This window comes from Talpa occidentalis, unplaced genomic scaffold, assembly GCF_014898055.3.
Source record: "Talpa occidentalis isolate TD23 unplaced genomic scaffold, MPIMG_talOcc4v2.1 talOcc4.12, whole genome shotgun sequence".
NCBI lineage: Eukaryota > Metazoa > Chordata > Mammalia > Eulipotyphla > Talpidae > Talpa > Talpa occidentalis.
Window position 1 is genome coordinate 42,827,726 of NW_023601212.1, and position 26,855 is coordinate 42,854,580.

A 26,855-nucleotide genomic window follows, 5' to 3' on the forward strand; every position below is an offset into this window, starting at 1 on the left:
TTGTCAACAAGATTGTCCATACTTTGTTCTCTCATTGACACGAGGTTGTCCTAACCTATCCCGACACAAGATTATCCTGGAACATAGATGAGGGTGTCCAGAATCAGGCATGGGGATGTTTCTGAGTAGGCCCAAGGTAACCCTTGGAAATGAAAGTGACTTCATGTAAGTTGGGATGAGGATGATCTGAGTTGAGTAGGTGGCTGTCCTAACTTGTGAGAGCTGACAGGTTATGAGAATAAGATTGTCCTTCCTCAAGGGTGTGGCCATGCTAAAAGGGCAAAGTTGGCTCGGCTGTCCTTGTCCTGGGATAAAGTTTGCCTTCCTCTTCCCCAGGGGCCCTGTGCAATGTGGAGATCAATGAATGTGCATCCAGCCCATGCGGCGAGGGAGGCTCCTGCATGGATGGGGACAACGGTTTCCACTGCCTCTGCCCACCCGGCTCCCTGCCCCCCCTCTGTCTCCCCCCAAGTCATCCCTGTGCCCAGGAGCCCTGCAGTCACGGTGTCTGCCATGATGCGCCTGGAGGGTGAGGCCTCTCCCCAAGCCCTGACCCTCCGACTACTGTCCTGCCCATGTGCTGGCCCTTATTGCCTCCCCCAACAGGTTCCGTTGTGTGTGTGAGCCTGGCTGGAGTGGCTCCCAGTGCACCCAAAAACTTGCCAGAGATGCCTGTGAATCCCAGCCCTGCCGGGCTGGTGGCACCTGCACCAGTGATGGAATGGGATTCCACTGCACCTGTCCCCCTGGTGTCCAGGGTGTGTGTCCCCACTTTCCTCTGCCAATACCCCCCTTTTGCCCCCTTCTTCTCATTTCCCTCTATTTCACTTCCTCTCTGCCCTTTACATTTGCCTTTTTTCCTTTTCCTCTTAGCCCCCAGGAGCTTAGGAGGTGGGTATTAAGGTGGGGGCCTGGGGGGAGATGGGAACTTGAAATCTCTTAAGACAATCTCACTCTACCTGCCCCTCACAGGCCATCAGTGTGAGCTGCTGTCCCCCTGCATTCTGAACCCCTGTGAGCATGGGGGCCACTGTGAATCTGCCCCTGGCCAGCTGGCTGTCTGCTCCTGCCCCCCGGGCTGGCGAGGTACATCAGCTGCTTTTTCTTCCTCCCCTCCTTTGCCTCCTTTGTACCCATGCTGGGTGACTCTAGAGAACCAGAGGGGGACTCGCTTTTGGCACTGCCATTTAGAGGGGCTTTCTTTGGGAAGAAACAGAGGTGGATACAGACACACAAAGCCCATGGGGTCAGTTGTGGAGACTAGGAAGGGACAAGGGGGTGGGGAAGAGAAGACTCAGTCTGCTGATAGCTTCCTGGAGGACCTCACTGAGAGGGTGCATTCACCGCCACCTACTGAAACAAAAGGTAGTTCCGGAACAGCATGTTCCAGAGGCAGATGCCCAGAGGCTTTTGACAACATAGCTAATTCTTACCTTCACTCATCTCAGCCCCTGGTTGAGCACCAGATACCTCACACCTATACTGTCTAACCCCAGATGTCACCTTACATCCCAGGCACACGTTGTCAGCAGGATGTGGATGAGTGTGCTGGCCCCTCCCCCTGTGGCCCACATGGAACCTGCACCAACCTGGCGGGGAGTTTCAGCTGTACCTGCCATGGGGGCTACAGTGGCCCTTCCTGTGATCAAGACATTAATGACTGTGACCCCAGTGAGTTCAGGGGGGCTCTTGGGAGATGCTGCCCTAGGGAACGTGTTAATCAAGTCCATCATGTATACCTAGCACTGGGCTTTCATTTCATCTTCACTGTTCTCTTACTTCTTCCATTTTACTCATGGAAATTGAGATCCAAAGAATGCACTTACTTGAGTCATGCAGCATATCAGGGGATGAGCAAGGATTAGAACACAGACCTGGCTGACTCTGAAACCTGTAGGCTTCAGACTTGCTGCCCTGATAGAGAGCAAATCAGGACTGTGTGTAAAGTTTGAGGTAATAGGCACCAGTGAGTTTTCCAAGACTGCTGTCCTCTAGACAAATAACATAAGCCACATACACAATGAAAATTTTTCTAGTAATACATTATGAAAGTAAAATATACCTATGTGATATACTTTTAAACTAATATATAAAAATATTATCATTTTGACATGTAATCAATATGAAAATAATTGAGATATTTTACATTGTTTAAAAAACAAACAAGTCTAAAAAGTCTAGTGTGTATTTTAGACTTACACCACTCCTCAATTTAGACGAACCACATTTCAAGGACTTTAGATCCACATGTCAGTGGCCACTGTCCTGGCCAGTGAAGGTCTGGGGAGGCCTCTCGTGCCAGCCCAGGATTAGAGCAGACACAACCAGCAGCAGGTGTTTGGAAGCTCAAAGGGAACTTTTGGTTCTCTCCCTTCTCCCCCTTCCATGTAGGTGAGGTTTCCTGATATTGGAGGGGGAGAGCCACACAAAAGTGGACAGATTTGATTCCTCAGATCAAATGTGTCCCTCTCAGTTGAGCCTGGTTGCCTCCTGAGTCCCTTCTATGCAAGATGTGGGTGGTCAGGCTGTGCTGATGGGCGACTAGGACAGTGACAGGCCTCCCCCCACTTCCCGCTGCAGACCCCTGCTTGAATGGTGGCTCCTGTCAGGACGGTGTGGACTCTTTTTCGTGCTCCTGCCTCCCTGGCTTTGCTGGCCCCCACTGCGCTCAAGATGTGGATGAGTGTCTGAGCAGCCCCTGTGGTCCGGGCACCTGCATGGACCATGTGGCTTCCTTCACTTGCACCTGCCCACTGGGTTATGGAGGCTTTTACTGTGAGCAGGACCTACCTGACTGCAGCTCCAGGTGGGTGGGACCTCTTCTTGGGATTTGGGGGCTCTGCCATCAGATGGGGCATCATACTTGAGAAGAAGTGGATGGTGGGGTCCTTGACTTGACACCTACCTCTGGACTCTGATGCCTGGTGGGGCTGTGTGTGGGAAGCAGGGCATCTGGAGATAATCTTAACGATTCTGTTCCCCCATCCCCTCCCCAGGCCAGGACCTGGGGAAGGGGTTCTCCATGTGGCTCCCATTTTAGCGCTGAAGTACTAGTAAGTTGAAAGTGTGGGGCAGGACAGGGCAGGGCCTCTACTGGGGCTGCAGCTTCTGATTCTGAGCTGGGGGCAGGGTGTTGAGCATACCCACTCATTGGTGGCGGGTGTGTGTCTAGAAGTGGGCAGGGCCTGTGAGGGGGAAGCCTGGCTCACCCCCTTGCTTCCTTTTCAGTTCCTGCTTCAATGGTGGGACCTGTGTGGACGGCGTGAACTCCTTCAGCTGCCTGTGCCGCCCGGGCTATGTGGGTGCACACTGCCAACATGAGGCCGACCCCTGCCTCTCGCAGCCCTGTGTACACGGGGGCATCTGCACTGCCACCCACCCTGGCTTCCTCTGTGCCTGCCCTGAGGGTTTCACAGGCACCTATTGCCAGGTGGGCGGGGTCACAGGTCTTGAGAGGAGGAGTCTGGAGGAATGTCCTGGGTTGGGGGACCTGCCTGGGATCCTGGACAGGGGTCTGCTGGGCAACTGCAGGAGGGGCTGGCCTGTATCCCAGGCAGGGGTTTGAAGTGGAGTTATGGTAAGGGGCCTGACCGGACCCTGGGAGAGGGATCTGGAAGTTCTGTGGTTGGTGCCTGCCTAGGATCCTGAGAAGGAAGCTGGGGTGTGGTTTCTAGGGGTTCCCCAAATCCTAAAGCTATGAGCTTACCCTCCAGACGCTGATAGACTGGTGTAGCTGTTCGCCCTGCCAGAATGGGGGTCGCTGTACCCGGACTGGAGCCTCTTTCTACTGCCTTTGCCCCGCTGGGTGGAGTGGCCGCCTCTGTGACATCCAGAGTCTGCCCTGCAGGGAGGCAGCAGCCCAGATAGGTGAGGGGGACTCAGTGGTCAGTTGTGTGTGTATGTTCTGCTGGTGTGAGCTGAATGAGGGTTTGTGATAGGTTGTGTAGTGCATCTGTTGAGACTCAAGGCGTGCATGTATGTGTGTTAGAGTGAGAGAGAAGGGGAGGGTGAGACACTGTGACTGATGCCAGGAATGTTTGGTGTGTGGTGCAGGGGGGAAGAGGGGGATGTGTGCTTGACACCACTGCCCCTTATTGCAGGAGTGCAGCTGGAGCAGCTGTGTCAGGCTGGAGGGCAGTGTGTGAACAAGGACAGCTCCCACTATTGTGTGTGCCCAGAGGGTCGGACAGGTAGCCACTGTGAGCAGGAAGTGGATCCCTGCTTGGCCCAGCCCTGCCAGCATGGGGGTACCTGCCGAGGCTACATGGGAGGCTATATGTGTGAGGTAAGGGGCGTCTGAGGAAGGGCAGAAAGCAGCTAGTCATGCCTGGGTATGTCTGGGCTGGTGTGGTGTGTCTCTCCCTAGGCTTGCCTGGGGGTTTGCTTTTGTGATTCTGGGTGTATTTTGTGGGTATCACTCTGGGTAGGTCTGGGGGTGTTACTGTCTGGGGGTCCTCTCTCTTTGGTTGTTTGCTGTAGGTATTTATGTGTTTCTCTGTGTAAGGCATCTCTCGTGTAAAGGCATGAGCCAGAGAGTTGTGTTTGGGATGGATTTGGGTGTTTCTCCTGTGTCTCTGACCTGTGTGTTTGTATGTGTCTCGACACTGGATGTCTATGGCCTTCCGTGTCTTTGTGTCCTTCTTTGTGAGTGTGTTTCCTTATATTGTGTGCATTTTCTGCACACTGGGCATATCTCCTTGTGTTGGGTGACAGTATCCTTCTATGCTTGCATGCTGTGTCTGCATGGGGAGTGTCTGTCCCCCTGCATTGAGTGGGCCCCTGTCTCCATAACACCTTCCCCCACCCGACTCCAACTGCAGTGTCCGGCTGGCTACACTGGCGATAACTGTGAAGATGATGTGGACGAGTGTGCCTCCCAGCCCTGCCAACATGGGGGCTTCTGCATTGACCTTGTGGCTCGATATCTTTGTTCCTGCCCCCCCGGGACACAGGGTACTTCAGGGCCAGGGGTGGGGGACAGGAGAGGAGGCTGGATCTTTATCCCCTTCTGATTGTCCCCCCATGCTCCCTTCTCCCAGGTGTGCTCTGCGAAATTAATGAGGATGATTGTGGCCCAGGGCCACCCCTGGATGCCAGTCCCCGGTGCCTACACAATGGTACCTGCATGGATCTGGTAGGTGGCTTCCGCTGCAGCTGCCCTCCAGGATACACTGGTCTGCGCTGTGAGGCAGACATCAACGAGTGTCGCCCAGGTGTCTGTCATGCAGCACACACTCGCGACTGCCTGCAGGACCCAGGTGGGGGCTTTCACTGCCTTTGCCATGCTGGCTTCACAGGTAATTGGTAGAGGGGTTTGGCCTGGGATGCTGTCTGTGTTCCCTGACTGTGGCTGATCCACAACCCCCACCCCTTTTCACCCAGGTCCCCGCTGTCAAACTGTCCTGTCTCCCTGCCAGTCCCAGCCATGCCAGCATGGAGGCCAGTGCCATCCCAGCCCAGGCTCTGGGGGTGGGCTCACCTTTGCTTGCCACTGCATCCCGGTAAGTGGCCCCTATGGGTCATATCCAGAGTCTGGGTCCCCAGGAGAAGAGGGGAGTGAGGTGGAAAAGAGGATGTGGCTTTCGGTGAAGGAACGGGGGCTTCTGGGAAATGCTGAAATTACCTGGAGAGAGAGAGAGAGAGTGTGTGTGTGTTTGTGTCTGGGGTTTGAAGGCATGGTCTCCTAAGGAAGGCAGGGCTTTCTCTGAGCCAGGTTGGCTGCCATGGAAGGGGGAGAGGTTGTGTCCTGACCTGGGGAGGTTGTAGGCTCAACGTCTCCCAAGTCCAGACCTTCCCACCCTCTTCTCTCCCTTCCACCTAACCTGTAATCCTCTTCTCCACCCTCTCCACCTCCCTCCCCCTCACCCCTTCTCCCTGGCTCACCCGCTTCCCCTACCCTACTCATGCGGTTTTTTTTTTTTTTCTCTCCTTCTACCGACCCCCAGCCTTTCTGGGGCCCGCGGTGCGAACAGGTGGCGCGTTCCTGCCGGGAGCTGCAGTGCCCAGCGGGCGTCCCGTGCCAGCAGACAGCCCGGGGGCCGCGCTGCGCCTGTCCGCCGGGGCTGTCGGGGCCAGCCTGCCGGGGCTTCCGGGGGGCGCTCCCGGGGGGCGCTAACGCCAGCTGCCCGGCTTCCTCGTGTCTCCACGGGGGCTCCTGCCGCGCGATGCCGCTCGCGCCCTTCTTCCGGTGCGCCTGTGCGCCAGGTTGGGCCGGGCCGCGCTGCGAGGTGCCCGCCGCGGTGCCCGAGGCCCCGGAGGAGCCGTTGTGCCCCAGCGCCTCCTGCCAGGCCAAGAGCGGGGACAAGCGCTGCGACCGCGAGTGCAACACCCGGGGCTGCGGCTGGGATGGCGGCGACTGCTCGCTGAGCGTGGGCGACCCCTGGCGGCAGTGCGCGGCGCTGCAGTGCTGGCGCCTCTTCAACAACAGCCGCTGCGACCCTGCCTGCAGCTCCCCCAGCTGCCTCTATGACAACTTCGACTGCCGCACAGGGGGCCGTGAGCGCGCCTGCAAGTGAGTCTGCTGTCTGTCTGGCCGTCTATCTATATATTCACCCAGTCTGACCGGCCATATTTCACATATGACTGCTTCTCTGTTAGTCTGTCCATCTATACATCCCATCTGTTTGCCTTAGGACCATCCATGGGCCCTGCCTCTTTATCCATCTGTCCATTTATTGTTTGTCAGTCTGTCTGTGTGCCATATCTGACCATCCATGGGCTCTGCCTCTGTTTCTATCCATCCATTTGCCATGGCCTGACATTTGGTCATCCTTAGGTCATTTCGTTTGGCTGTCCATTCATCTGCCACATCTGTTTCGTGGTGTAACCTGTTTGTCCATCCCAGTGCTGTGTCTTTCCCTCTGTGCAGCTCATATGCCCATCCTTGTGCCACTTCTGTTTGTCTGTTCATCCACATGTGTGCCCTGTCCTTCAGTGTGTCCCATCTAGCTGTCCACCCATGACCCTACATGTTTGTTTTTCTGCCTGCCTAGTCATTCCATCTGTCTAGCCCTATGCCCTGCTTATCTGTCTGTCTTCCCTCTGTACTTCCAGATTTCTGTATGCCCCCTTGCTGTCTGTCCATGGACTTCAGATGTTCATCTGTCTGTCCGAATGCCAGTCTCTCTTTGTTCATCCATGTGCTGCTTCCATCTGCCCTGTCCATCCATGAACCCTTTTTGCCACTCCTTCTGTCCATGACGCTGCCTGTCTTTCCCTACCCTTCTCTGTGTTGGTTCAGGAGCCTTATCTCTGTCCTCTGCATTCCATCTGTCCCTCCTGTATGCTCTGGCCCCTTCTGTCTCTCTGTGTTCCTCTGTCTGCCTGGAACCCTTCCCTCATCTTTATCTCCTTGTTGGCATCCCTACCCCCACCCCCAGTCACTGCCTGCAATTTTTCTGATACTCAGACTTAGTTCTCCCTCAGGGCCTTTGCAATGACTGTTCTCTGGAATGTTCTTCCTTCAGGAAGCCTCCCTCACTTCCAAGCTTTGCTCAGTAATCTTCCCAGTGAGTTTCTCACTGGCTACCCCCAGAATTTGTTTTATTTTATCCCTTACTATTTAATGCTATATAGCACTGTGTGTATATGCGTTTACATGTAAATTTTATTGACTGGTGAATGAAATATATAATCTGCTTCATCCCACCTAATGTCTGTCTCTGTCCACTGGAATGTCAGCTCCAAATCCAGGCAAGGATTTGTGCCTGGATCACACCCTCCCTTCCTATAGCAGCACCCTCAAATAGCAGACAGTCTTGGTTACTGAATAAATGGCTGGTTTGCAGAAAGCCCTGTACCTGCAGATCCATGCTAGTCCCTGTGCTGGTCCTGTCTGCTGCTCTTCTGTCTGTGGAGTCCTGGTGCGCTGCAGTTTGTGTGTAGGGGGCTCATGCCCACGTGAGCAGGGAATTCAGAGGCCCCTGACCCCATCCCTATGCGCCCACAGCCCAGTGTACGAAAAGTACTGCGCCGACCACTTTGCTGATGGCCGCTGCGATCAAGGCTGCAACACGGAGGAGTGTGGCTGGGACGGGCTGGACTGTGCAGGCGAAGTGCCAGCCCTCCTGGCACGTGGGGTGCTGGTGCTCACGGTGCTGCTGCCCCCTGAGGAGCTGCTGCGCTCTAGCGCCGACTTTCTGCAGCGGCTCAGCGGCATCCTGCGCACCTCACTGCGCTTCCGCCTGGATGAGAATGGCCAGGCCATGGTCTTCCCTTACCACCGGCCCTGGCCGGGCTCAGAATCCCGCAACCGGCGAGAGCTGGCCGCCGAGGTGATTGGGTGAGTGGCGCCACCACACAGGCTCTCAGTGGGGATGGGGGACCATTGGTCTTGTGTGTTTTCTTTATTTTAACTTCTTGGAGAACCTTTTCCAGTGAGTACAGCAGGTCTCAACCTTGGCACCATTGACATATGGAGTCAGTTCATGCTTTGCTGGGTCGGGCGGTGGTTGGGGGGGGTGTCCTGTGCACTGCTGGGCGCTGAGTAGCATCCCTGGACTCCTCCATTAGATGCAAGAAGCACCCTTCCACCTCCCCTCCAAGATGTAACAACCAACAATGCCCCCAGAGGTGGGCAAGCTCCTTTGGGGAGCAGAATTGCCAATCCACGCTCTCCCCCCACAAGCTTTAGTGCTCTTTACTTCTGTACTTCTGGAGAGGCAGGGGTATAGCAGAGTGGCTGAGGACATGTGTATTGGTTTTTTGTTTTTCTTTTTTAGACATAGAAAATACAAACTATACTGATAGTGAGGAGTCAGAAGGGAGGTGTGGTTTCGCAGGGGGTGGGGCCCTGACAGAGGAGGGCTGGATTTTAGAGATGGGCTCTGGTTGGGTGTGGCTGGCATGGGGGGCATGGAAGAGGGTGGCTGATGTACCATTCTCTGGCTGGGGTGACCGAATGATCGGATGAGTTCACAGGGTGAAAAACCTGGGTCACTTGGGGACTTGCAGAGTTTGAGGAGTGTGGGGATATGGTGCAGCCCCACGGGAGATGATTGGTGGCTGAGGACAGACATGTGAAAGACAAAAGGATATTGACTATCATTGAAATCGTGGAGCAATTCAAGTGGGGAGAGAAGGGATAGAAGAGTGATCTCTGGACACTGAGATTTGAGGATTGGTTGAGGGAAATTGGCTCAAAAGAGGAGATGAAGGAAGCCAGAGAGAGAGAGTGAGCCCGCGCGTGCAATCTGGGACATGGGGCGCTGGGTGTCCCAAGGAAGAGGGAATTAGGGGGGCTGGGTTCCTGGAAGCAGAGCCTGGGTGGGGAGTCAGCTATATGGGATGCACTGACTGCAGTCAGGAGAGGGGCTGAGGATGGAGCAGGGGAATTACTGAAGTAGGTAGCCTCAGACAGGGCCCACCTTCAGCCTGATTCCACGGAGAACTCTACAAATGTGCAAAGCATGCAGAGTTGACCCCACCCCGGGGCAGGAGGGCTGGCTTTGGTATACCTGTATCTGCCAGTTACTGTGCTCTGAGGGCTGTCCCCTTGCAAATGAAGTGGCCTCCACTTTGCTATGGCTAGTTCTCTGGAGAAGGGGCAGCTGTAAACTGGGAGAAGCCAATGCTTAGAGATAGGTACTAGTACCCACTGTGGGCTGTCCGGTGAGGGTGAAACTGGGGCTTCTGCGGTGGGCTGGGCTTGGAGATGGAAACACCAGTCTTATTCAGGTGATCTGCACTCACACTAATGACATCCACTGTGGTGGGCCTGAAAACTTCCCACTGATCCATGACTTAGCGGATACCAGTGGCTACAAAAAGACTGGTTTTGGGGGTGTGGTGGGCTTGGGTACCAGGTTGGGGAGCTCTGGCCATGTGAGTGGGTGAATAGAGCTGGCTCTTCTGAACTGGCACAGGAAGGAGGAACTTGCTGCCTGCTTGCAGCAGGTGTCTTTCAAACCTGCCTGTCTCTCCCCAATGTCCTCTTAGCTCCGTGGTGATGTTGGAGATTGACAATCGACTGTGTCTGCAGTCGTCAGAGAATGACCATTGCTTCCCTGATGCCCAGAGTGCCGCCGACTATCTGGGAGCTTTGTCAGCAGTGGAGCGCCTGGACTTCCCCTACCCACTGCGGGCTGCTCGGGGTGAGGCCCTGGCCTGTCAGGAACTAAGGATGGAGCTCCTGAGGTGGGTTGGGCAAGGGCTGGGGTTGAAGTCCCTGCTTCCTGCCTGCAGGGGAGCCCCTGGAGCTGCCAGAGCCTAGTGTGCCACTGCTGCCACTGCTGGCTGCGAGCGCCGTCTTTCTGCTGGTCATCCTCATCCTCGGCGTCATGGTGGCCCGGCGCAAGCGGGAGCACAGCACCCTCTGGTTCCCTGAGGGCTTCGCGCTGCACAAGGACGTGGCCACTGGCCACAAAGGCCGGCGGGAGCCTGTGGGCCAAGATGCACTAGGCATGAAGTGAGGACTCTGCTTGTACCCCATTCCCTCACAGGGGCCCTTGTGAACCCTTGAGTCCACATGGAATGACCTCTGAACCTAACTTCATACTCCACCCTTGACCACTAACTCCATGACCCCTGGGGATCACTCCTGATTCATGACCCCTGACCATGTCTTCTATGTCCAAGTACCCTTTACTGAAATCCTACCCTGACCCAGTTTTGACCTCACTCTCACCCCAGCTTTTTAGACTTTGCCCTGGTGCTTAGCATTTGTTTCCACATGACTGCTGACCCCATTGATTCCTGCTTGTACCCCAACACCTCATTGACACCCTGACCCCTATATTTTGTGCCTCCTAATACCAGCTCTGGCCCTAATTCACCCTGAGCTTTGACTAACTTCTCACCTTCTTTCCACATCATTCCTCATGCTCTTCAACCCATCTTGGCCTTGGGTCTCATATGCAACTTCTTGACCGATTCCTTAAGACCGTCTACGCTGCTCTGTCCTAAACCCTGAATTTATCCCTCTTCTGTGACCTCATGACCTCCTGATCCCTCAACACAACCTATTCAACACTGGCTATTTCTCTATCCTCCGTGCTCCCTGATATGATCTTCTGTAACCCTTGCTCTATGCCTGGGACCCTCATGTTTCTCAAAACCCACTGATCTGAACCCTGACCCACTCCTGTCCCTTTCCAGTTCTACCTTAAGACCCTGCATGTCACCCAACATAACACCTCACTTCCCCCTGTGACCTTCCCCTGTGACCCTGTCCCACATCCTCTCACTGGATCCTGTATTCAGATCCTGCCCCTGTGCCAACTAACCCAGGACCCTGGATCCCAAGCCTAGACTCTGACCTGTGCCCCTGCTCTGACCCCACCTCTGATCCTCTTCCCAGGCCACATGTCTCCATTGTCCCCTCTCATCTCTCCCCTTCCTAATGTCCCCACAGGAACATGACTAAGGGCGAGAGTCTGATGGGGGAGGTGGCCACAGACTGGATGGATACGGAGTGCCCGGAGGCCAAACGACTAAAGGTTGTGCCCTCTCATTTGACCCCTACCCTCGAGGTCCTGGGTGGGAACCCAGTGTTCAGTGGGAAAGCCAGGGAAAGTATCTGCTCTCTGGCTCCGGAAAACAGTTATGTTGCCCATACCATCCTGCCCCTTCTAGACCAGCTCTTCCCAGTGGAGGATGTCCTGGCCCAGATAGCTGTCTGCTTGCTTTCTTCTAGGTCCAGCTTTGTTGAGGGTGCCCCACCTGAGCGTGCGCCCAGCTGGTTCCAGGCACCAATAACTGTCCTGGAACCACATTAGTGGGTTCTGTTTTAGTCTGCTTGGTTTATCCTATCAAAATGTTACCGTCTCGGTGGCTTAAACAGCAGACACTTATTTTCTCATAGTTACAGAATCTGGAAGTCCAAGGCCAAGGTACTAGTGTGCTTGCTTCCTGACGAGGCGCTCTCCCAGGCTAGCAGATGGCTGCCTTCTTGTGTCTTCACATGGTTTTTCCTCTGCGTGTGCATGGAGAGAAAGCGAGTGCCAGCATCCCTTCCTCTTCTTAGGAGGACACCTGTCCTGTAGGATCAGGCACTCACCCTTGTGACCTCATTTAACCATAATTACTTCCTTAGAAACCCTGTCTCCAAATATAGTCATGTTGGGGTGTAGAGCTTCAATAGATGACTTTGGGGAGAGGATTGTATGGAACGATTCAGTGCCTAACAGCCTCCTGCTGATGTAACTTTGATGTGCACTGAATATTTTGAATGCGCACCTCATTTCATCTTTACAAGGACCCTATAAAGCAGTCATTGATAGACACCACAGTTCTAGCTGCCTCTTTGCTGTCTATATTTTGGTTTGTGAAATGGAGACTTTTATTACAATTAACAGCTAAAGAAATTGCTCACTTTTAGGCTTTTTTGTTGTCATCCCAAAGTGGGTATTTGACCACGCAGTATACTGTTGATGGTATTTTAACAGCAGAATGTGTGTGTCGTCCTGATTTTGCCAGTGAGATGTCCAGTGCTCTAATATGGTTTGTCCAGGGTCACAAGCTCCTAAGTGACAGTATCAGAACTCAAATCCACATTGAATACTGTCCCATCCCTTCCTACCCTTTCTGGTTAGCTATTTATCACCTGTCTCTCCCTTTGCATGAAGGTCCCTACTGGGTCCTTCAGCTCAGGTATGGCTTGATCAGGCTCTGTGTTGGATGCCTTCCCTTGGGCAGTTAAGTACCCGAGCAGGCTACTTAGGAATGTTCTGTTCTGTTTCTGTAACATCACTCTTGCCTCAGACCATGAGTCTGAAGTGTATCAAGTTCTTGGTTGGGGCCAGTATGCTAGCTTGTGAGGGAAATCAGTATGTTTATGTGTGACTGTTTGGCACACTACCTCATGTTCATGTTTGTGATATTGGGTAGCAGCCCCACAGGGTATCCAGACCGTCTCCTGCTACCTTCCTTCCCTTCTACCATTTTCCAGATTAATATTGAAGGACTCCTCTGTTCCTGCATTTCTTTTACGAGTGATTTGTAGTTTCTAGAATACAAGTTTTGCACTTCTGTTGTTTAATTCTAAGCATTTTGTTTCTCTTGATACTGTTGTCAATAGAATTTTCTCTTAATTTGATTTGTGTGGTCATGTCCAGGAGACAGGTGTGTGCTGACAGGTGTCATTCTCTTTGTTTTGTTCTTGATCATCCCCATCCTCTCCAAACTGGATTAAAATTGCAGTTATTTTCCTTATGAATTGTTTGAGCTCAGATATGTCAAGTTCCCCATTTTCTTATCATTAAGAGGAGCAGGATATGTGTGCATCTCTGTGAGAGAAGCCTGTGGGGACACCCAAAGCAACTCTCTAAGTGAGTCTCTCCCAACTCCTTGTGGTAACCTGGGTCCTTGTGCCTCCAGGTGGAGGAGCCCACTGTGGGGGCTGAGGATGCTGTGGATTGCCGCCAGTGGACTCAGCATCACCTGGTTGCCGCTGACATCCGTGTGGCACCAGCTATAGCACTGACACCACCACAGGGCGACGCGGATGCTGACAGCATGGATGTCAATGTGCGAGGGCCAGGTCAGTGATGCCACCCTGCCTCCCCCAGGATGCTCTAACTTGTGAGAGGTTGCATTTGGATCAGTATTTGGGGAAATCTAGGTGTCTGAGTCTCTGTCTGTGGGGGTGTGTTAATCAGGACTCTTGGTTGCAAGTGATAACTCAGTTCAAACTTGCTTAGAGAGAACAAGAGATTTTCTGGTTCTTGTAACTCGAAGCATCAGACACATTTGGATCCAAGATCACTACCTCTTGGTTCTGTTCCTGCATGCTTATTCCTGGGGATATGGTGACCCCAGGACAGTCCTGCCTTATAAAACCTGTTCTCACCTGAACCAGCAAAAGTCTCAGGATATGTTCTGATTGGATAGACTAGGATCACATGCTGGTCCCTGAACCAATCATTGTGATCTGGGACTGGAATATGCAGATTGACCAAGCCTGAACCACATATCTATTCCTGAGGGAGCAAATTCAGCTCTACATAGGGCCTGAAGATGGGGTACAGGTAGCTCCCTAAATGAATCTAGGGTGGATGCTCATGCTTATGTTATCTTAGATCTGTTTTTGCCACATCAGGAACTTAATTGCTGTTTTGTGGCAGAAATGAGATGACGGACACAGCAGTCTTGGAGCATGTTTGTAAGGCAAGACTCTGCTGTTTGACCAGAAGATTTTGTGCCATTTATTGAAATCATACAGGATAGTAAAAGCTGATCATGTGACAGTGGTATGAGAAATAGGGTCTGGAGGGTAGGATAGGAATGGGGGACAAAGTTTACAAGGGACAGGGAAGGGGACATTGTGATCATGTGTCAGGAGACATTTGCGTCAGCAAAGTATGATGTTATCACAGGCAGAGTTCTCCTAAGACCGCCATGGAAATAGTCACGTAATCAGGTCAACAGCAGCCTAGGCGTCTCTGGACCTGCCTCGCAATACGAGCTATACTCTGTAGGTAGTCAAGGAATGTTCTGCTGTGATTTGTAGATAGCAAATATGTCACAGTTGCCCATGTGTGGCCAGCTCATAGGAACCCGCATGCCCCCCCAGCTTAATTTTGCCTTTGCTCCAAATGGCCTGCACCTGTGTTTCTCTTTAAGGCGCCTCAGGCTACTGGGCCCTGGGATTTTATGTCCCTGGGGGCCTCTCTTCAGCAGTGGGTGTGGGAATATGAAAGGCACATCTTATTTGGTTGTGATAGTAACTCAAATCAAGTCAAATTAGCTCAAGTAAAACAAGAGATTTACTGGCTTTTGTAGCTGGAAGCATCAGACACGTTTAGATCCAGGATTTAACTGGATTGACCCCAGAGTCTACTCGAAATAACCCTCCAGAATTTGCCCGAGTTTGAACGCTTGTTTGACTTCCTTCTTCCTTTGTCTTGTAACCTGCTACTGCTTAGCAGTCTTTCTATGGAAAATCACATTGCACATTTCCTCATTCTGGGTTGGCTTCTGGGCCACCTGACACAGGTGTGTGTGTGTGTGTGTGTGTGTGTGTGTGTGCGCGCGTGCAGATCGGAATGGGCAGATCTGCCATATCTTTTTTTTAAATATTTTTTATTGACGTAACATTGCATGATAACATGAGTCCAAGTGTGCATCATTATTAATGTCTGTATGTACTGCATTAAGATTACCACTAAAAGTCCAATTTTATCTTCACTATACAATTGACTTCTTCACCTGACTCACGCCCTCCTCACCACCCCGTGTCCCTTCTGGTAACCGCTAATTTGGTGTTACAGTCCAAAAGTTTATTTTTGTGTTATTTAGTTCATTCATTTGATTTGTTCCTTTGTGTACCATACATGAAGGAAGTTATGCATTTAAAAAATTTTTTTCTAAAGATTTATTTATGCATATAAGAACTAGGGTACAGGCCAGAAGTGCTGGGGGAAGGGGATGGGTGAGAGGATTCTCCAGAGACAGAGTGGGGAACAGAACAGGCAGATCTGCTGAAATACACTGCTGAGGGGAACAGTGGGCGAGCTAGGTAAAGTCTCCTGTGCCATGTAGGTAGTTCCCTGGCCGGGGATTGAATTTGTGCTGCAGTGGCAGTGAATAGTTTCATAGCACTGTGTCCCAACCCCTTGTGTCACCAGGGAGGCCCAATGCAGGTTTCTTTTTTTAAAGATTTATTTATTTATAAAAGCACTGGGGGGCCTCCCCGGTGGCGCAGCGGTTGAGCGCTGGGTTGCGAAACTGCGCGCGGCCTCTGCGGCGCCGGTTCGATCCCCGGCTGCTCCCCGGCCACCGGAGGAGAGTCCCACATGGCACGCAGGCCTCTCCTGCCGCCCGCTGCTCCCCTCAGCAGTGTACTTCGGTCCTTCTGCCTGCTCTGCTCCCCGCTCTGGCTCTGGTGAATTCTCTCACCCTCCCGTGCTTCTGACTGTACCCAGTGCTTGTATAAACAAAACAAACAAACAAACAAACCAGCAAACAAATAAATAAAGCATGCCTCTATAAAAAAAAAAAAAAAAAAAAAGCACTGGGGTATAGGCCAGAGGCGCGGGAGGGTGAGAGAATTCACCAGAGACGGAGCAGGGAGCAGAACAGACAGAAGGAACTAAATACACTGCTGAGGGGAGCAGCGGGTAAGACAGAGGAGGTCTGCTGCGCCATGTGGGAATCTCCCTGGCCAGCTGGGAATTGAACTGGCGCTGCAGAGGCTGCAGACAGCCTCACAGCGCTGTGCTCAACCCGCTGTGCCACCAGGGAGGCCCCTTTTAAATTTTTAAAAAGATTTATTTATTTATGCATTCAAGAGCTGGGGTGCAGGCCAGAGGTGTGGGGAGTGAGAGGATTCACCAGAGACAGAGTGGGGAGCAGAACAGGCAGACTGACTGAAATACACTGCTGAGGGGAGCAGCGGACAAGTCAGGAGAGGTCTCCTGCGCTATATGGGTCACCTCCCTGACCGGGGATTGAACTCATGCTGCAGTAGCTGCAGATTGCTTCATTGTGCTGACGCTTAACCCCTTGCGCCACCAGGGAGGCCCATGCAGTTTTTATCCTTTTCTGTATGACTTACATCTTTAAGCATAATACTTTCTGATTGGATAGAGATGTGGAATATATACACGAGGGAATGCTATTTAGTGATTAAGAAAGGATGAAATCCTGCCATTTGCCATTCTTTTTTGTGCTCCTGTGTGTCTCATTCCTCCTAACACAGTGCCCTTGATAGTATTCCTGGGAAAGGCTCCTGTATCCACCTCCCTGTGACATTCCTGTCTCCACAGATGGCTTCACCCCACTGATGTTAGCCTCCTTCTGTGGGGGGACCCTGGAGTCAATGCCAGCCGAGGAGGATGAGGCAGAAGACACATCCGCGAGCATCATCTCAGACCTGATCTGCCAGGGGGCCCAGCTCGGGGCAAGGACTGACCGAACAGGCGAGACAGCCCTGCACCTGGCCGCCCGCTATGCTCGAGCTGACGCGGCCAAGCGGCTGCTGGATGCTGGGGCAGACACCAATGCCCAGGATCACTCAGGCCGCACTCCCCTGCACACGGCCGTCACTGCTGATGCCCAGGGTGTCTTCCAGGTGAGGTGGACCTGCCCTTTGGACTTCAGAGCTACGGCAGATGTCAGAGAGATCTGGGTTTGAGCTCCAGTTCTGCCTTTCAGAGCTGGTTTTAATTTGTAGCCTGGGGATCTCTGGAAGTTCAGGGTCTGGCAAGAAGCTGCTCTTTGAACCTCATCAATTCCAAGGATGTGGCAGTAGGCTTATCTACTGACCAGTGGGCTTAGAGGTGCTCTTGACCCCCCTTTACCTGCCATGAGTCTATTTGCAGCGCCCTCTCTTCCCCTAGATTCTCATCCGGAACCGCTCCACAGACCTGGATGCCCGTATGGTGGATGGCTCAACAGCACTGATCCTGGCAGCCCGCCTGGCAGTGGAGGGCATGGTGGAAGAGCTAATTGCTAGTCATGCTGATGTCAATGCGGTGGATGAACTGGGTAAGCAGTGGGAGACAGTGGTGGGTTGGGGCCAAGGGGGTGTCACCTGGGCCCTAACTATCTTGTTGGTGTGAACTCACACCCACATTGACTTAGTCACTGAAACTTATGCACTCATAACAGGGCTTCAACGCAGACTTACACTTCCATGTCCCACTGATTTAGAAAATGGTGCCCTTCCCCAAAGTAATTCATTTCCATCTGCTTTGCTAGAAGAACTTGCTCTGCTGCCATCTACTGGCAAGCTGGTATCATACATTTGCAAATGGCCCAGATCTTAGGCGACTCCTGGGAGATGTGGCTGGACCTAACCAGGACCTACAGGTCTTATTTCATTGAATGAATGTTTTAGATCTTTGTTTTGCCCTATTTATTTATTTATTTATTTGTTTGTTTGTTTATTTTGAGAAAGCAATTTTATTGCAAATCATTTGGCAAGGAAGCAGGAGAAAATGATAAATCTGCCTTCCTAAATAAGAAAGGAACTGAGGTTGTATAGGTGTTGGGAACCATGGTTGAGAACAAAGGAGTGAAATTGTATTTTAACATTGGCTAAAAGGTAGGTTAAGGGCAAACAAATAAAGATTTGGCTAAAGTTCATTGGTTAATTATAGGGCAGCTCGTGAGCTGCTATAAGAACAGACACACTTCCACTGCAGACTGTAGGTCTCTACTGGGAGAAGTATGAAAAAACTTTTCTTAAGATAACTGGAATTTTGAATTTCTGTTGGTGAGCCCTTTGCCTCTGTAAAGGACTGTGTTATACCATTTGTTAGCTTAGGCTAAAACCTGGGTGTTTCGGCCTCTTGAAAAAAGCTTTATAGTAATATGAAATTCACATACCATGCAATTCACCCATTTAAAGTATAAAATCTACTGACCTTTAGTATGATGTAAAAAGATCATCACAATACATTTTATTTTATTTATTTTTAAAGATTTATTTTATTTATTTATGCATATAAGAGCTGGGGTGTAGGCCAAAATCAGGGGCAAGTGAGAGGATTCACAAGAGACAGAATGGGGAGTGAAACAGGCAGATCCACTGAAATACACTGCTGAGAGGAGCAGCAGGCAAGACAGGAGAGGACTGCTGCACCATGTGGGTCAGCTCCCTGGCTGGGGATCAAACTTATGCTGCAGTGGCTGCAGATAGCTTCATAGTGCTGACGCTTAACCCCTTGAGCCACCAGGGAGGCCCCTGTGATTATATGTTTTCATTCCTCTTGGGTATTTCCCTAGAAGTGTAATTGCTGGGCCATCTGGACACTCTGTTTAAACATTCAAGGAACTGCTAGACCGTTTTCCACAGGCTATACCACTTTACACTGTATGAGGGTTCCTTTATCCCCATATCCTCGCCAACACTTGTTATTTTCTGTCTTTTTGGTGTAGCCTTCCTAATGGGTGTGGATTGCTATCTCCTTATAGTTTAATTTAATTTCACTGATTAAGCTAATGATGTTAAACATCTTTTCATGTGCTTATTGGCCATTTCTATATCTTTGTATCTTTTTTTTTAAGATTTATTTATTTATGCATACAAGAGCTGGGGTACAGGCCAGAGGTGCAGGGGGTGAGAGGATTCACCAGAGACAGAGTGGGGAACAGAACAGGCAGACTGACTGAACACACTGCTGAGGGGAGCAGTGGGCAAGCAAGGAGAGGTCTGCTGCGCCATGTGTGTAGCTCCCTGGCCGGGGATTGAACTCGTGCTGCAGTGGCTGTGGCCAGCGTCATTAGGTCGCATCTTAACACCTTGTGCCACTGGGAGGCCCCCATTTTGTATCTTTTTTGGGGACATGTTAATTCAGATCATTGTCCATATTTTACATTGATATGGCTTTTTATCACTGAGTTATATAAATTTCTTACATGTTTTACATATGTCTCCTATCAGATATATAGTCTATAAATATTTCTCTCCATTTTTAGTTTTTCTGTTCACTTTCTTGATGGTATCTTTTTATTTTTATTTTATTTTTTAAAGATTTATTTATTGGGCCTCCCTGGTTGCGCAGGCGGTTGAGCGCCACACTGTGAAGCTGTCTGCAGCCTCTGTAGCACGGGTTCGATCCCAGCCAGCTGGGGAGAAACCCACATGGCGCAGCAGACCTCTCCTGTCTCACCTGCTGCTCCTCTCAGCAGTGTATTTCATCAGTCTGCCTGTTCTGTTCCCTGCTCTGTCTCTGGTGAATCCTCTCACCCTCCTGCACATCTGGCCTGTACCCTGGTTCTTGTATAAATAAATAAATCTTAAAAAAAAGATTTATTTATGCATACGAGAGCTGGGGTACAGGCCAGAGGTATGGGGTGTGAGAGGATTCACCAGAGACAGAGTGGGGAACAGAACAGGCAGATTGACTGAATTACACTGCTGAGGGGAGCAGCGGGCGAGTCAGGAGAGTTCTTATGTGCCATGTGGGTAGCTCCCTGGCCGGCCAGGGATCGACCTTGTGCTGCAGAGGTTGCAGTCAGCTTCATAGGTTGCGTTTTAACTCCTTGTGCCCTTGATGATATCTTTAAAAGCATAAAAGTTTTCATTTTGGTGAATCTCAATTTATCTATTTTTTTTTTCTTGCTGCTGTTATTGTTGCTTGTGTTTTTGGTGCCATATTGCAGATCCTGAAGATTTGCTACTGTTTTCTTTTAAATATTTTATAATTTGAGCTATAAAATATTCCTGCCTCTTCCTTCCAAGCCATATTCTGGGTACTTCATTTCCACTTGCCATGGTGGGGCTGGCACAGGCCTGGTCCTGATTCTTACCTCTCCTCCTTTCTATTAGGGAAATCAGCCTTACACTGGGCAGCAGCTGTCAACAATGTGGAGGCCACCCTGGCCTTGCTCAAAAATGGAGCCAACAAGGACATGCAGGATAGCAAGGTGAGTCCCAGCCCTTGGCCCATATCTCGTACAGGTGGTAAGGAGCAGGGTGGGTAGTCTTGTGAGGGCATTCACCTTGCTTGCTGAGTGGTGGGATTTGGGCCCAAGAGGCTCCAACAGTGCATCAGAGGAGGAACTTTGTGGCAGTTGCTGTGTGACCTTGGGCAAATTGCTTAACTCCTCTGAACCATAGTGTCCTTATCTGTGAAGTAGGGAAGCAACAACACCCACCTCATGCCTCTTACCAGGATTCTATGAACTAATGCTTTTGTAAGGTGCTTAGTGGATCCTCATTAAAGGTAACTGTTCTGATAGCTTAAAAAGACTTGTAAGATAATATCTTTCTCATTTTACAGATGGGGAGGGTGAGGCTTAAGGGGTATAGAGGTAGAGTCTGTCCGTATATAACATTTTGGTATTTTATTCATTTTGACTTTTTTTGCATTAAACTTAATTTTAAAAAATGCTTTAAAATTCATTTATTTTGATGACTGAGGTCTTTGGTGTCCCTTAAATTTATTGCCTAAGGTCAGTGCCTCACTCTCCTCACCCAGGTCCTGTTGCTTAGTAGGTGCTTAATGAATGTGGTTTAAAGGAAGGGACTTGCCCAGGAACTTCCCTCAGCAGAGCTGGGATTTGAGCCCAGGCCTATCAGGCTGTTGAGTTTGAACTTCTAGTTTCCACCAGAAGCCGAAAGCCTTGCTGATAGTGATCCTGGTTTAGGTGAACCTGCCCATGACATCTTGTGGGTTCTTCCCCTGCTCCCCCTTACCCCCCAGGAGGAGACCCCACTGTTCCTTGCCGCCAGGGAGGGTAGCTACGAGGCTGCTAAGCTGCTGCTGGATCACTTTGCCAACCGTGAGATCACCGACCACCTGGACAGGCTCCCACGAGATGTGGCCCAGGAGCGGCTACACCAGGACATTGTGCGCCTGCTGGACCAGCCCAGTGGGCCCCGCAGCCCCTCTGGCCCCCATGGCTTGGGGCCCCTTCTCTGCCCTCCTGGGGCCTTCCTTCCAGGCCTTAAGGCAGCCCAGTCAGGGGGTAAGAAGAGTCGGAGACCCCCAGGAAAGGCAGGGCTGGGGGCACAGGGTACCCGGGGCCGGGGCAAGAAGTTGACGCTAGCCTGCCCTGGCCCCCTGGCCGAGAGCTCAGTTACCCTCTCTCCTGTGGACTCATTGGATTCTCCGAGGCCTTTTGGAGGGACCCCTGCATCCCCTGGTGGCTTCCCCCTTGAGGGACCCTATGCGGCTGCCACAGCCACGGCCACTGCCATGTCTCTGACACAGCTTGGAGGTGCCAGCTGTGTTGGCCTAGGACGCCAGCCTCCTGGGGGCTGTGTGCTCAGCCTGGGTCTACTGAACCCCGTGGCTGTACCCCTTGACTGGGCCAGACTTCCCCCACCTGCCCCACCAGGCCCCTCGTTCCTGCTGCCGCTGGCACCGGGGCCCCAGCTGCTGAATCCTGGGAACCCTGTGTCCCCCCAGGAGCGGCCCCCACCATACCTGGCTGCCCCAGGACATGGTGAGGAGTACCCAGCAGCTGGGGCCCATGGAAGCCCCCCCAAGGCCCGCTTCCTGCGGGTTCCCAGTGAGCACCCTTACCTAACCCCATCCCCTGAGTCCCCTGAGCACTGGGCCAGCCCCTCACCTCCCTCACTCTCAGACTGGTCAGACTCCATGCCCAGCCCGGCCACGGCCACTGCAGTCAGTGCTACCAGGGCCGCTGCCACAAGTGCTGTGGTGCTGTCTGCCCAGCCGCTTCCCCTGTCTGTCCCTGGTCCCCTTGCTCAGGCACAGACCCAGCTGGGGCCCCAGCCTGAAGTCACCCCAAAGAGGCAGGTATTGGCTTGAGATCCTCCTCAACTCCTGGATTTTGGGGGGTTGAAGTCACATCCATTCCTCCCTGGCTCCCCTCCTTGTTCTCTCTGTTTCTCTCCGACACACTCTCTCCCCTTCCTCTCTCCACCTGTCCTCCTGCACCCCCAGCATCCCTCGCCTCCTGACCTGTATGGGTCAGCAGTCCAGAGCTTCAGTCTTCCTTTATTTATAAGGGGTGTAACCTGACTGCCACCCTCTCTCACACTTCTCTGCTCCCACCTTCCTTCCTTCTTACCTCCTCTGGTCTCTTTCACTTCTCACACTCTGACATGAGTGGACTATTATTCTTTTCTTTTCTTTTCTTTTTTTTTTTTTTTACATTTTGTATAGAAACAAATTCATTTAAACGAACTTATTATTATTATTTTTTACAAAAAAATATATATATACGGAGATGCTCCCTCCCCCCTGGGAACCCCCCAGTGCCCCCGTGGGGCTGAGACTGTGGGCCCATTTGGCCAAGCTGGATTCTGTGTACCGAGTACACAGACATGACCAGGATCCTGTGTACTGAGTACACGACCCTGGTGTGTACCAAGTAGGCACCCCTGGGTGCACCCTCTGGGGCCTGAGGTCAGGCAAAACTTGGGAGCCTCCTCCCCACCCCACCTCCCTCACTTCACTGCATTCCAGATGGAACTTGTTCAGTAGCTTTGCTGGAGGGAGGGCCCTTTTGATGCAGAGAGCCCATCCTCAGACCCCAGCCCCACCCTAGCCTGGGCCACCTTCCTTTGGAAACAGTTGGGGCGGGTTGCTGGTGGGAACATGAGGACCAGGGAAAAGCTCCGTGTTCCACTTTGTCTCCCTATAAATATGGGACAGGAGGAATGGAAGGAGCTGCCTGGGTGGCACCCCTCCTGTTATTCCCCCGATCCAGTCCCACACCAGAATAGAAGTATTTTTAGGCTATTTTTGTAATATGCTTCTGGTCACCATCCTGTGTAGTTAATTCCCAGGCCTTGCATTGTACAGCCCTCACTTACCCTCATCACCTAATAAAGGAATAGTTAACACTCAGTGCCATTGGTTTTGTCTGGATCAAGTGGAGTCAATGGTGGTCAGGCCTCTGACTCTCCAGGAATAACTTGAGCCCCCAGCCTGGGGTAAGCCCATTTGGCTTGTCACTCACAAGGACATGAGAGGGGAGTGGGTGAGGGTCAACACGTCCCTTCTCATAACAGAAGTATCTGGTGATTTGGTTGACATGTGCTTGTTTTTGCCACCCTCAGTGGTTTGGATGTTGTCTTTGCAAGGCTTTGCTTTAAGTTCTTTGTCACAAGTCCATTGCCTTTGGAAAGAGACGACAGCAAGACATTAAATATATAAATCAAAGTTTGGTAAACTCGGGGGAAGGAAGTGTCTCTCTCTGAGGTAGGGAGGGATGTGTGTTTTATGGCTGTATCATGACCATTCATGCTTCCTCTTTTGGCTGACTCCACTGATTGTGTCAGGGTGGTTCTCTCACTTAAGATGAGCCAATCAGGGCCCCCTCTTCCCCTCTGGTGGTGCAGGGGTTAAGTCTCAGTGCAAGCAAGAGATCACCAGCCACTATGGCATGAGTTCAATCCCAGGCCAGGGAGCTAACTCACATGGCGCAGCAGACCTCTCCTGTCTCACCCACTGGATCTGCCCACTCTGTCTCTGGTGAATCCACTCCCCTGCACCTCTGGCCTACAGCTCAGTTCGTGTCTGCATAGATAAATAAAATAAAGCTTAAGAAAAATGAGCCAATCAGATTCCCTTTGCTGGAAGAAAGGTGGTTTAGTGAAGATGCTAAGCTGTCGGTTGCATTTGTAAAGTCATGTGTAGATTGACAAATACTGGTTGTTGGTTTGGGATGGTGGGTACTTGATGAGAAAAAGAATGGCGATAATAAGCACGTAAAATAATAGACGAGCATTCAAAGGGGTCTGGAAGGTTGGGATTATTTCAGCTCCAGATGGAGAATCCATTCCAGTTAACTGAATATGCATTGCATTGACATCAACAGGTATGTATTGTCATCTAAGTGCAATTTATGGTGGTCTGCATAAATCTCAACTATAATTTGTGCTCCCTTGGGTTCTCGAAGCAACACTGTATCCAGGTAACAAATATTCCTTTACAGATGCCAGTTTGGATAGGATCCTATTTCTTGTAACCAATGGTCCCTCAAGACAAGTTTTTGTTTACACTGGGACCCTCTAGAAAGGGGGATGAGATCTAATGTTTATGGATTATTGGAGTGCTCTTAGTTACAAGTCATACAAAAGTCTACCCAATTGGCGTAAAGGAAAAAAATAATGGAGGGATGGGTAAATCGGGGAATGTGTAGATGGTTGGTGAAAGTTGGAAATTAGTATATACAGATTTTGATTTATAAAGCTGTATGACTGAAACCTATATAAACCAGTGTTATTTTGGGGCTTTCTACATGCAAGAGGTTAAGACGCAGCACTATGAAGCTATCCACAGCCAGTGCAGCATGAGTTCAATCCCCGACCAGGGAGATGACACACATGGTGTAGCAGACCTCTCCTGACTCGCCTGCTGCTCCCCTCAGCAGTGTGTTTCAGTCAGTCTGCCTGTTCTATTCCCCGCTCTGTCTCTGGTGAGTCTTCTCACCCTCACACCCCTGGCCTGTACCCCAGTTCTTGTATGCATAAATAAATAAATCTTTTGAAAAAATAAACCAATGTTACTTCAATAACAAAGTAAGTAAAAAGAGGGCCTCCCCTGGTGGCGCAGCGGTTGAGCGCTGGGCTGCGAAGCTGCCTGCAGCTTCTGCAGCGCCGGTTCCATCCCCAGCCACCGGGCGAGGGTCCCACAGGGCGTGCAGACCTCTCCTGCCGCCCGCTGCTCCCCTCAGCAGTGTACTTCGTCAGTCTGCCTGCTCTGCTCTCCCCTCTGGCTCTGGTGAATTCTCTCACCCTCCCGTGCTTCTGACTGTACCCAGTGCTTGTATAAATAAATAAATAAATCTTTAAAAAAAATAAGTAAAAAGAAAAAATTAGTAAGTCATATGTACAAAGAACTAGCTTCAGGTGACACAATTTAGTGACTCAAATCAGGTGAACAAAGTCTGAGTGTTTCTTCATATTTTTCTCTGGGCATAAGTTTTATCCTTAGTCTCCACGTGGTATCCAGCCCACTTCCCTTCCTGTGCCACACAGCTCTAGCTCCCCTCTGACAGCAAACTAAGAGCAGACTGTACCCAACTTTCTAGGAAACTGGGAAGCATCTGATTTTCCATTGACTCCTGTCGGGTCATGGATCTAAACCTCTAACCTATGGTTTCTCAACTGTGTCACTATTGGCATCTGGGCCCAAATTATTCTGTGCTCTGTATGGCTGTTCTGTGCACTGCAGGATGTGTGTGTGTGTGTGTTTAAAGATTTATTTTTACTTATTTATGCATATAAATATTGGGGTGTAGGCCAGAGGTGGGGGGATGAGAGGACTCACCAGAGACAGAGTGGGGAGCAGAACAGGCAGATCTACTGAAATACACTGCTGAGGGGAGCAGTGGGTAAGACAGGAGAGGTCTGCTGCACCATATGTGGGGCAGCTTCCTGGCTGGGGATCCGAACTCATTATGCAGTGGCTGGCGATAGCTTGGTAGTGCTGTGACTTTAACCCCTGCTCCACCAGGAAGACCCTCTTGTAGGATGATTAACAGCATCCCTAGCTTCTGTAGATCCCAACAGGAAACTCCTTTCCGTGTGACAACCAAAATTGTCTCCAGAAATTGTTAGTTGTTCCTTGTGGGGCAGAGATTGCCTTTGAGAATCATTGCTCTAACAGACTACTCTCAGCAATGGCATATGGAATATGCTGATTTCTTTTTTTTTTAATTTAAATTTTTTTGTGTGTGGTTTTCTTTTTTTTTTTTTTATAAATTTTATTTTTATATTCCCCATACAATTGCAATCCCCTTATTTTGACCCCAATCCCTCCTTTCCCCGCCCCCCACCCACCATAGAGTGTCTCTGGTTCATAGTTGTTTGCTGATTTTGATATTTTCTTTCTTATAGTTATTCATTTTCCTGGTCCCTTATTTAAGTTTTCTAGATTCCTGCTATGAGTGAGACTATCCGGTATTTTTCTTTTTCTTTCTGGCTTGTTTCGCTGAGCATGATCCCTTCCAGCGCCATCCATGTTGCTGCAAATTGCATGTGTTTATCTTTTTTGAATGCTGAGTAATATTCCATGGTGTACATGTACCACATCTTCTTGATCCAGTCATCTATTTTTGGGCATTTGGGTTGTTTCCATAGCTTAGCTATTGTAAATAGTGCTGCTATAAACATAGGGGTGCAGGTGCTCTTTGGAATTGATGTTTCTGTGTCCTTTGGGTAAATACCTAGGAGTGGAATTGCTGGATCATATGGAAGCTCTATGTTTAGTAGGTCCAGAAATCTCCACACAGCTCTCCATAGTGGTTGGACCAGTTTGCACTCCCACCAACAGTGCAGAAGAGTTCCTTTTTCTCCACACCCTCGCCAACATTTGTTGTTGCTAGTTTTTTTAATATGTGCCATTCTCACTGGTGTAAGATGGTATCTCATTGGTAGTTTTGATTTGCATTTCCCTGATTACAAGTGATGTTGAGCATTTTTTCATATGCCTGTTGGCCATTTGCATTTCCTCTTCAGAGAAGTTTCTTTTTAGCTCTTCTGCCCATTT

At 50.8% G+C, this 26,855-nt stretch overlaps 1 protein-coding gene and 2 long non-coding RNA genes across 4 annotated transcripts in view; 1 reads left to right on the forward strand and 2 right to left on the reverse strand.

Annotated features, from left to right (window-relative positions):
• Positions 1 to 23,520, forward strand: part of NOTCH3 (notch receptor 3) — a 35,221-nt gene extending 11,701 nt beyond the window's left edge. Inside the window, exons 13-33 of the mRNA XM_037506051.2 lie at positions 337 to 529; positions 607 to 758; positions 973 to 1,086; positions 1,516 to 1,671; positions 2,581 to 2,806; positions 3,229 to 3,430; positions 3,714 to 3,867; positions 4,101 to 4,285; positions 4,821 to 4,953; positions 5,040 to 5,297; positions 5,383 to 5,501; positions 5,946 to 6,511; positions 7,949 to 8,281; positions 9,937 to 10,091; positions 10,183 to 10,405; positions 11,351 to 11,435; positions 13,315 to 13,477; positions 16,704 to 17,008; positions 17,277 to 17,424; positions 20,213 to 20,310; positions 21,090 to 23,520. Of these exons, the coding sequence (XP_037361948.1) occupies positions 337 to 529; positions 607 to 758; positions 973 to 1,086; positions 1,516 to 1,671; positions 2,581 to 2,806; positions 3,229 to 3,430; positions 3,714 to 3,867; positions 4,101 to 4,285; positions 4,821 to 4,953; positions 5,040 to 5,297; positions 5,383 to 5,501; positions 5,946 to 6,511; positions 7,949 to 8,281; positions 9,937 to 10,091; positions 10,183 to 10,405; positions 11,351 to 11,435; positions 13,315 to 13,477; positions 16,704 to 17,008; positions 17,277 to 17,424; positions 20,213 to 20,310; positions 21,090 to 22,163 (5,042 nt within the window). The 3' untranslated portion in view covers positions 22,164 to 23,520. The remainder of the gene's footprint in view (positions 1 to 336; positions 530 to 606; positions 759 to 972; positions 1,087 to 1,515; positions 1,672 to 2,580; positions 2,807 to 3,228; positions 3,431 to 3,713; positions 3,868 to 4,100; positions 4,286 to 4,820; positions 4,954 to 5,039; positions 5,298 to 5,382; positions 5,502 to 5,945; positions 6,512 to 7,948; positions 8,282 to 9,936; positions 10,092 to 10,182; positions 10,406 to 11,350; positions 11,436 to 13,314; positions 13,478 to 16,703; positions 17,009 to 17,276; positions 17,425 to 20,212; positions 20,311 to 21,089) is intronic.
• LOC119241056 (uncharacterized) lies at positions 2,194 to 3,864 on the reverse strand. The gene is made up of 3 exons (XR_005124240.1): positions 3,707 to 3,864; positions 2,791 to 2,930; positions 2,194 to 2,401 (listed from the first exon to the last, which is right to left on the reverse strand). It is a non-coding gene; the product is annotated as an uncharacterized LOC119241056 (long non-coding RNA).
• Positions 5,127 to 6,050, reverse strand: LOC129145488 (uncharacterized). 2 transcript variants are annotated; one of them, XR_008551113.1, is made up of 3 exons: positions 5,940 to 6,050; positions 5,480 to 5,623; positions 5,127 to 5,245 (listed from the first exon to the last, which is right to left on the reverse strand). It is a non-coding gene; the product is annotated as an uncharacterized LOC129145488 (long non-coding RNA). The 2 variants fall into 2 exon arrangements; XR_008551112.1 differs by lacking the exon at positions 5,940 to 6,050 and adding an exon at positions 5,884 to 5,908.
• Positions 23,521 to 26,855: the final 3,335 nt, after the last annotated feature.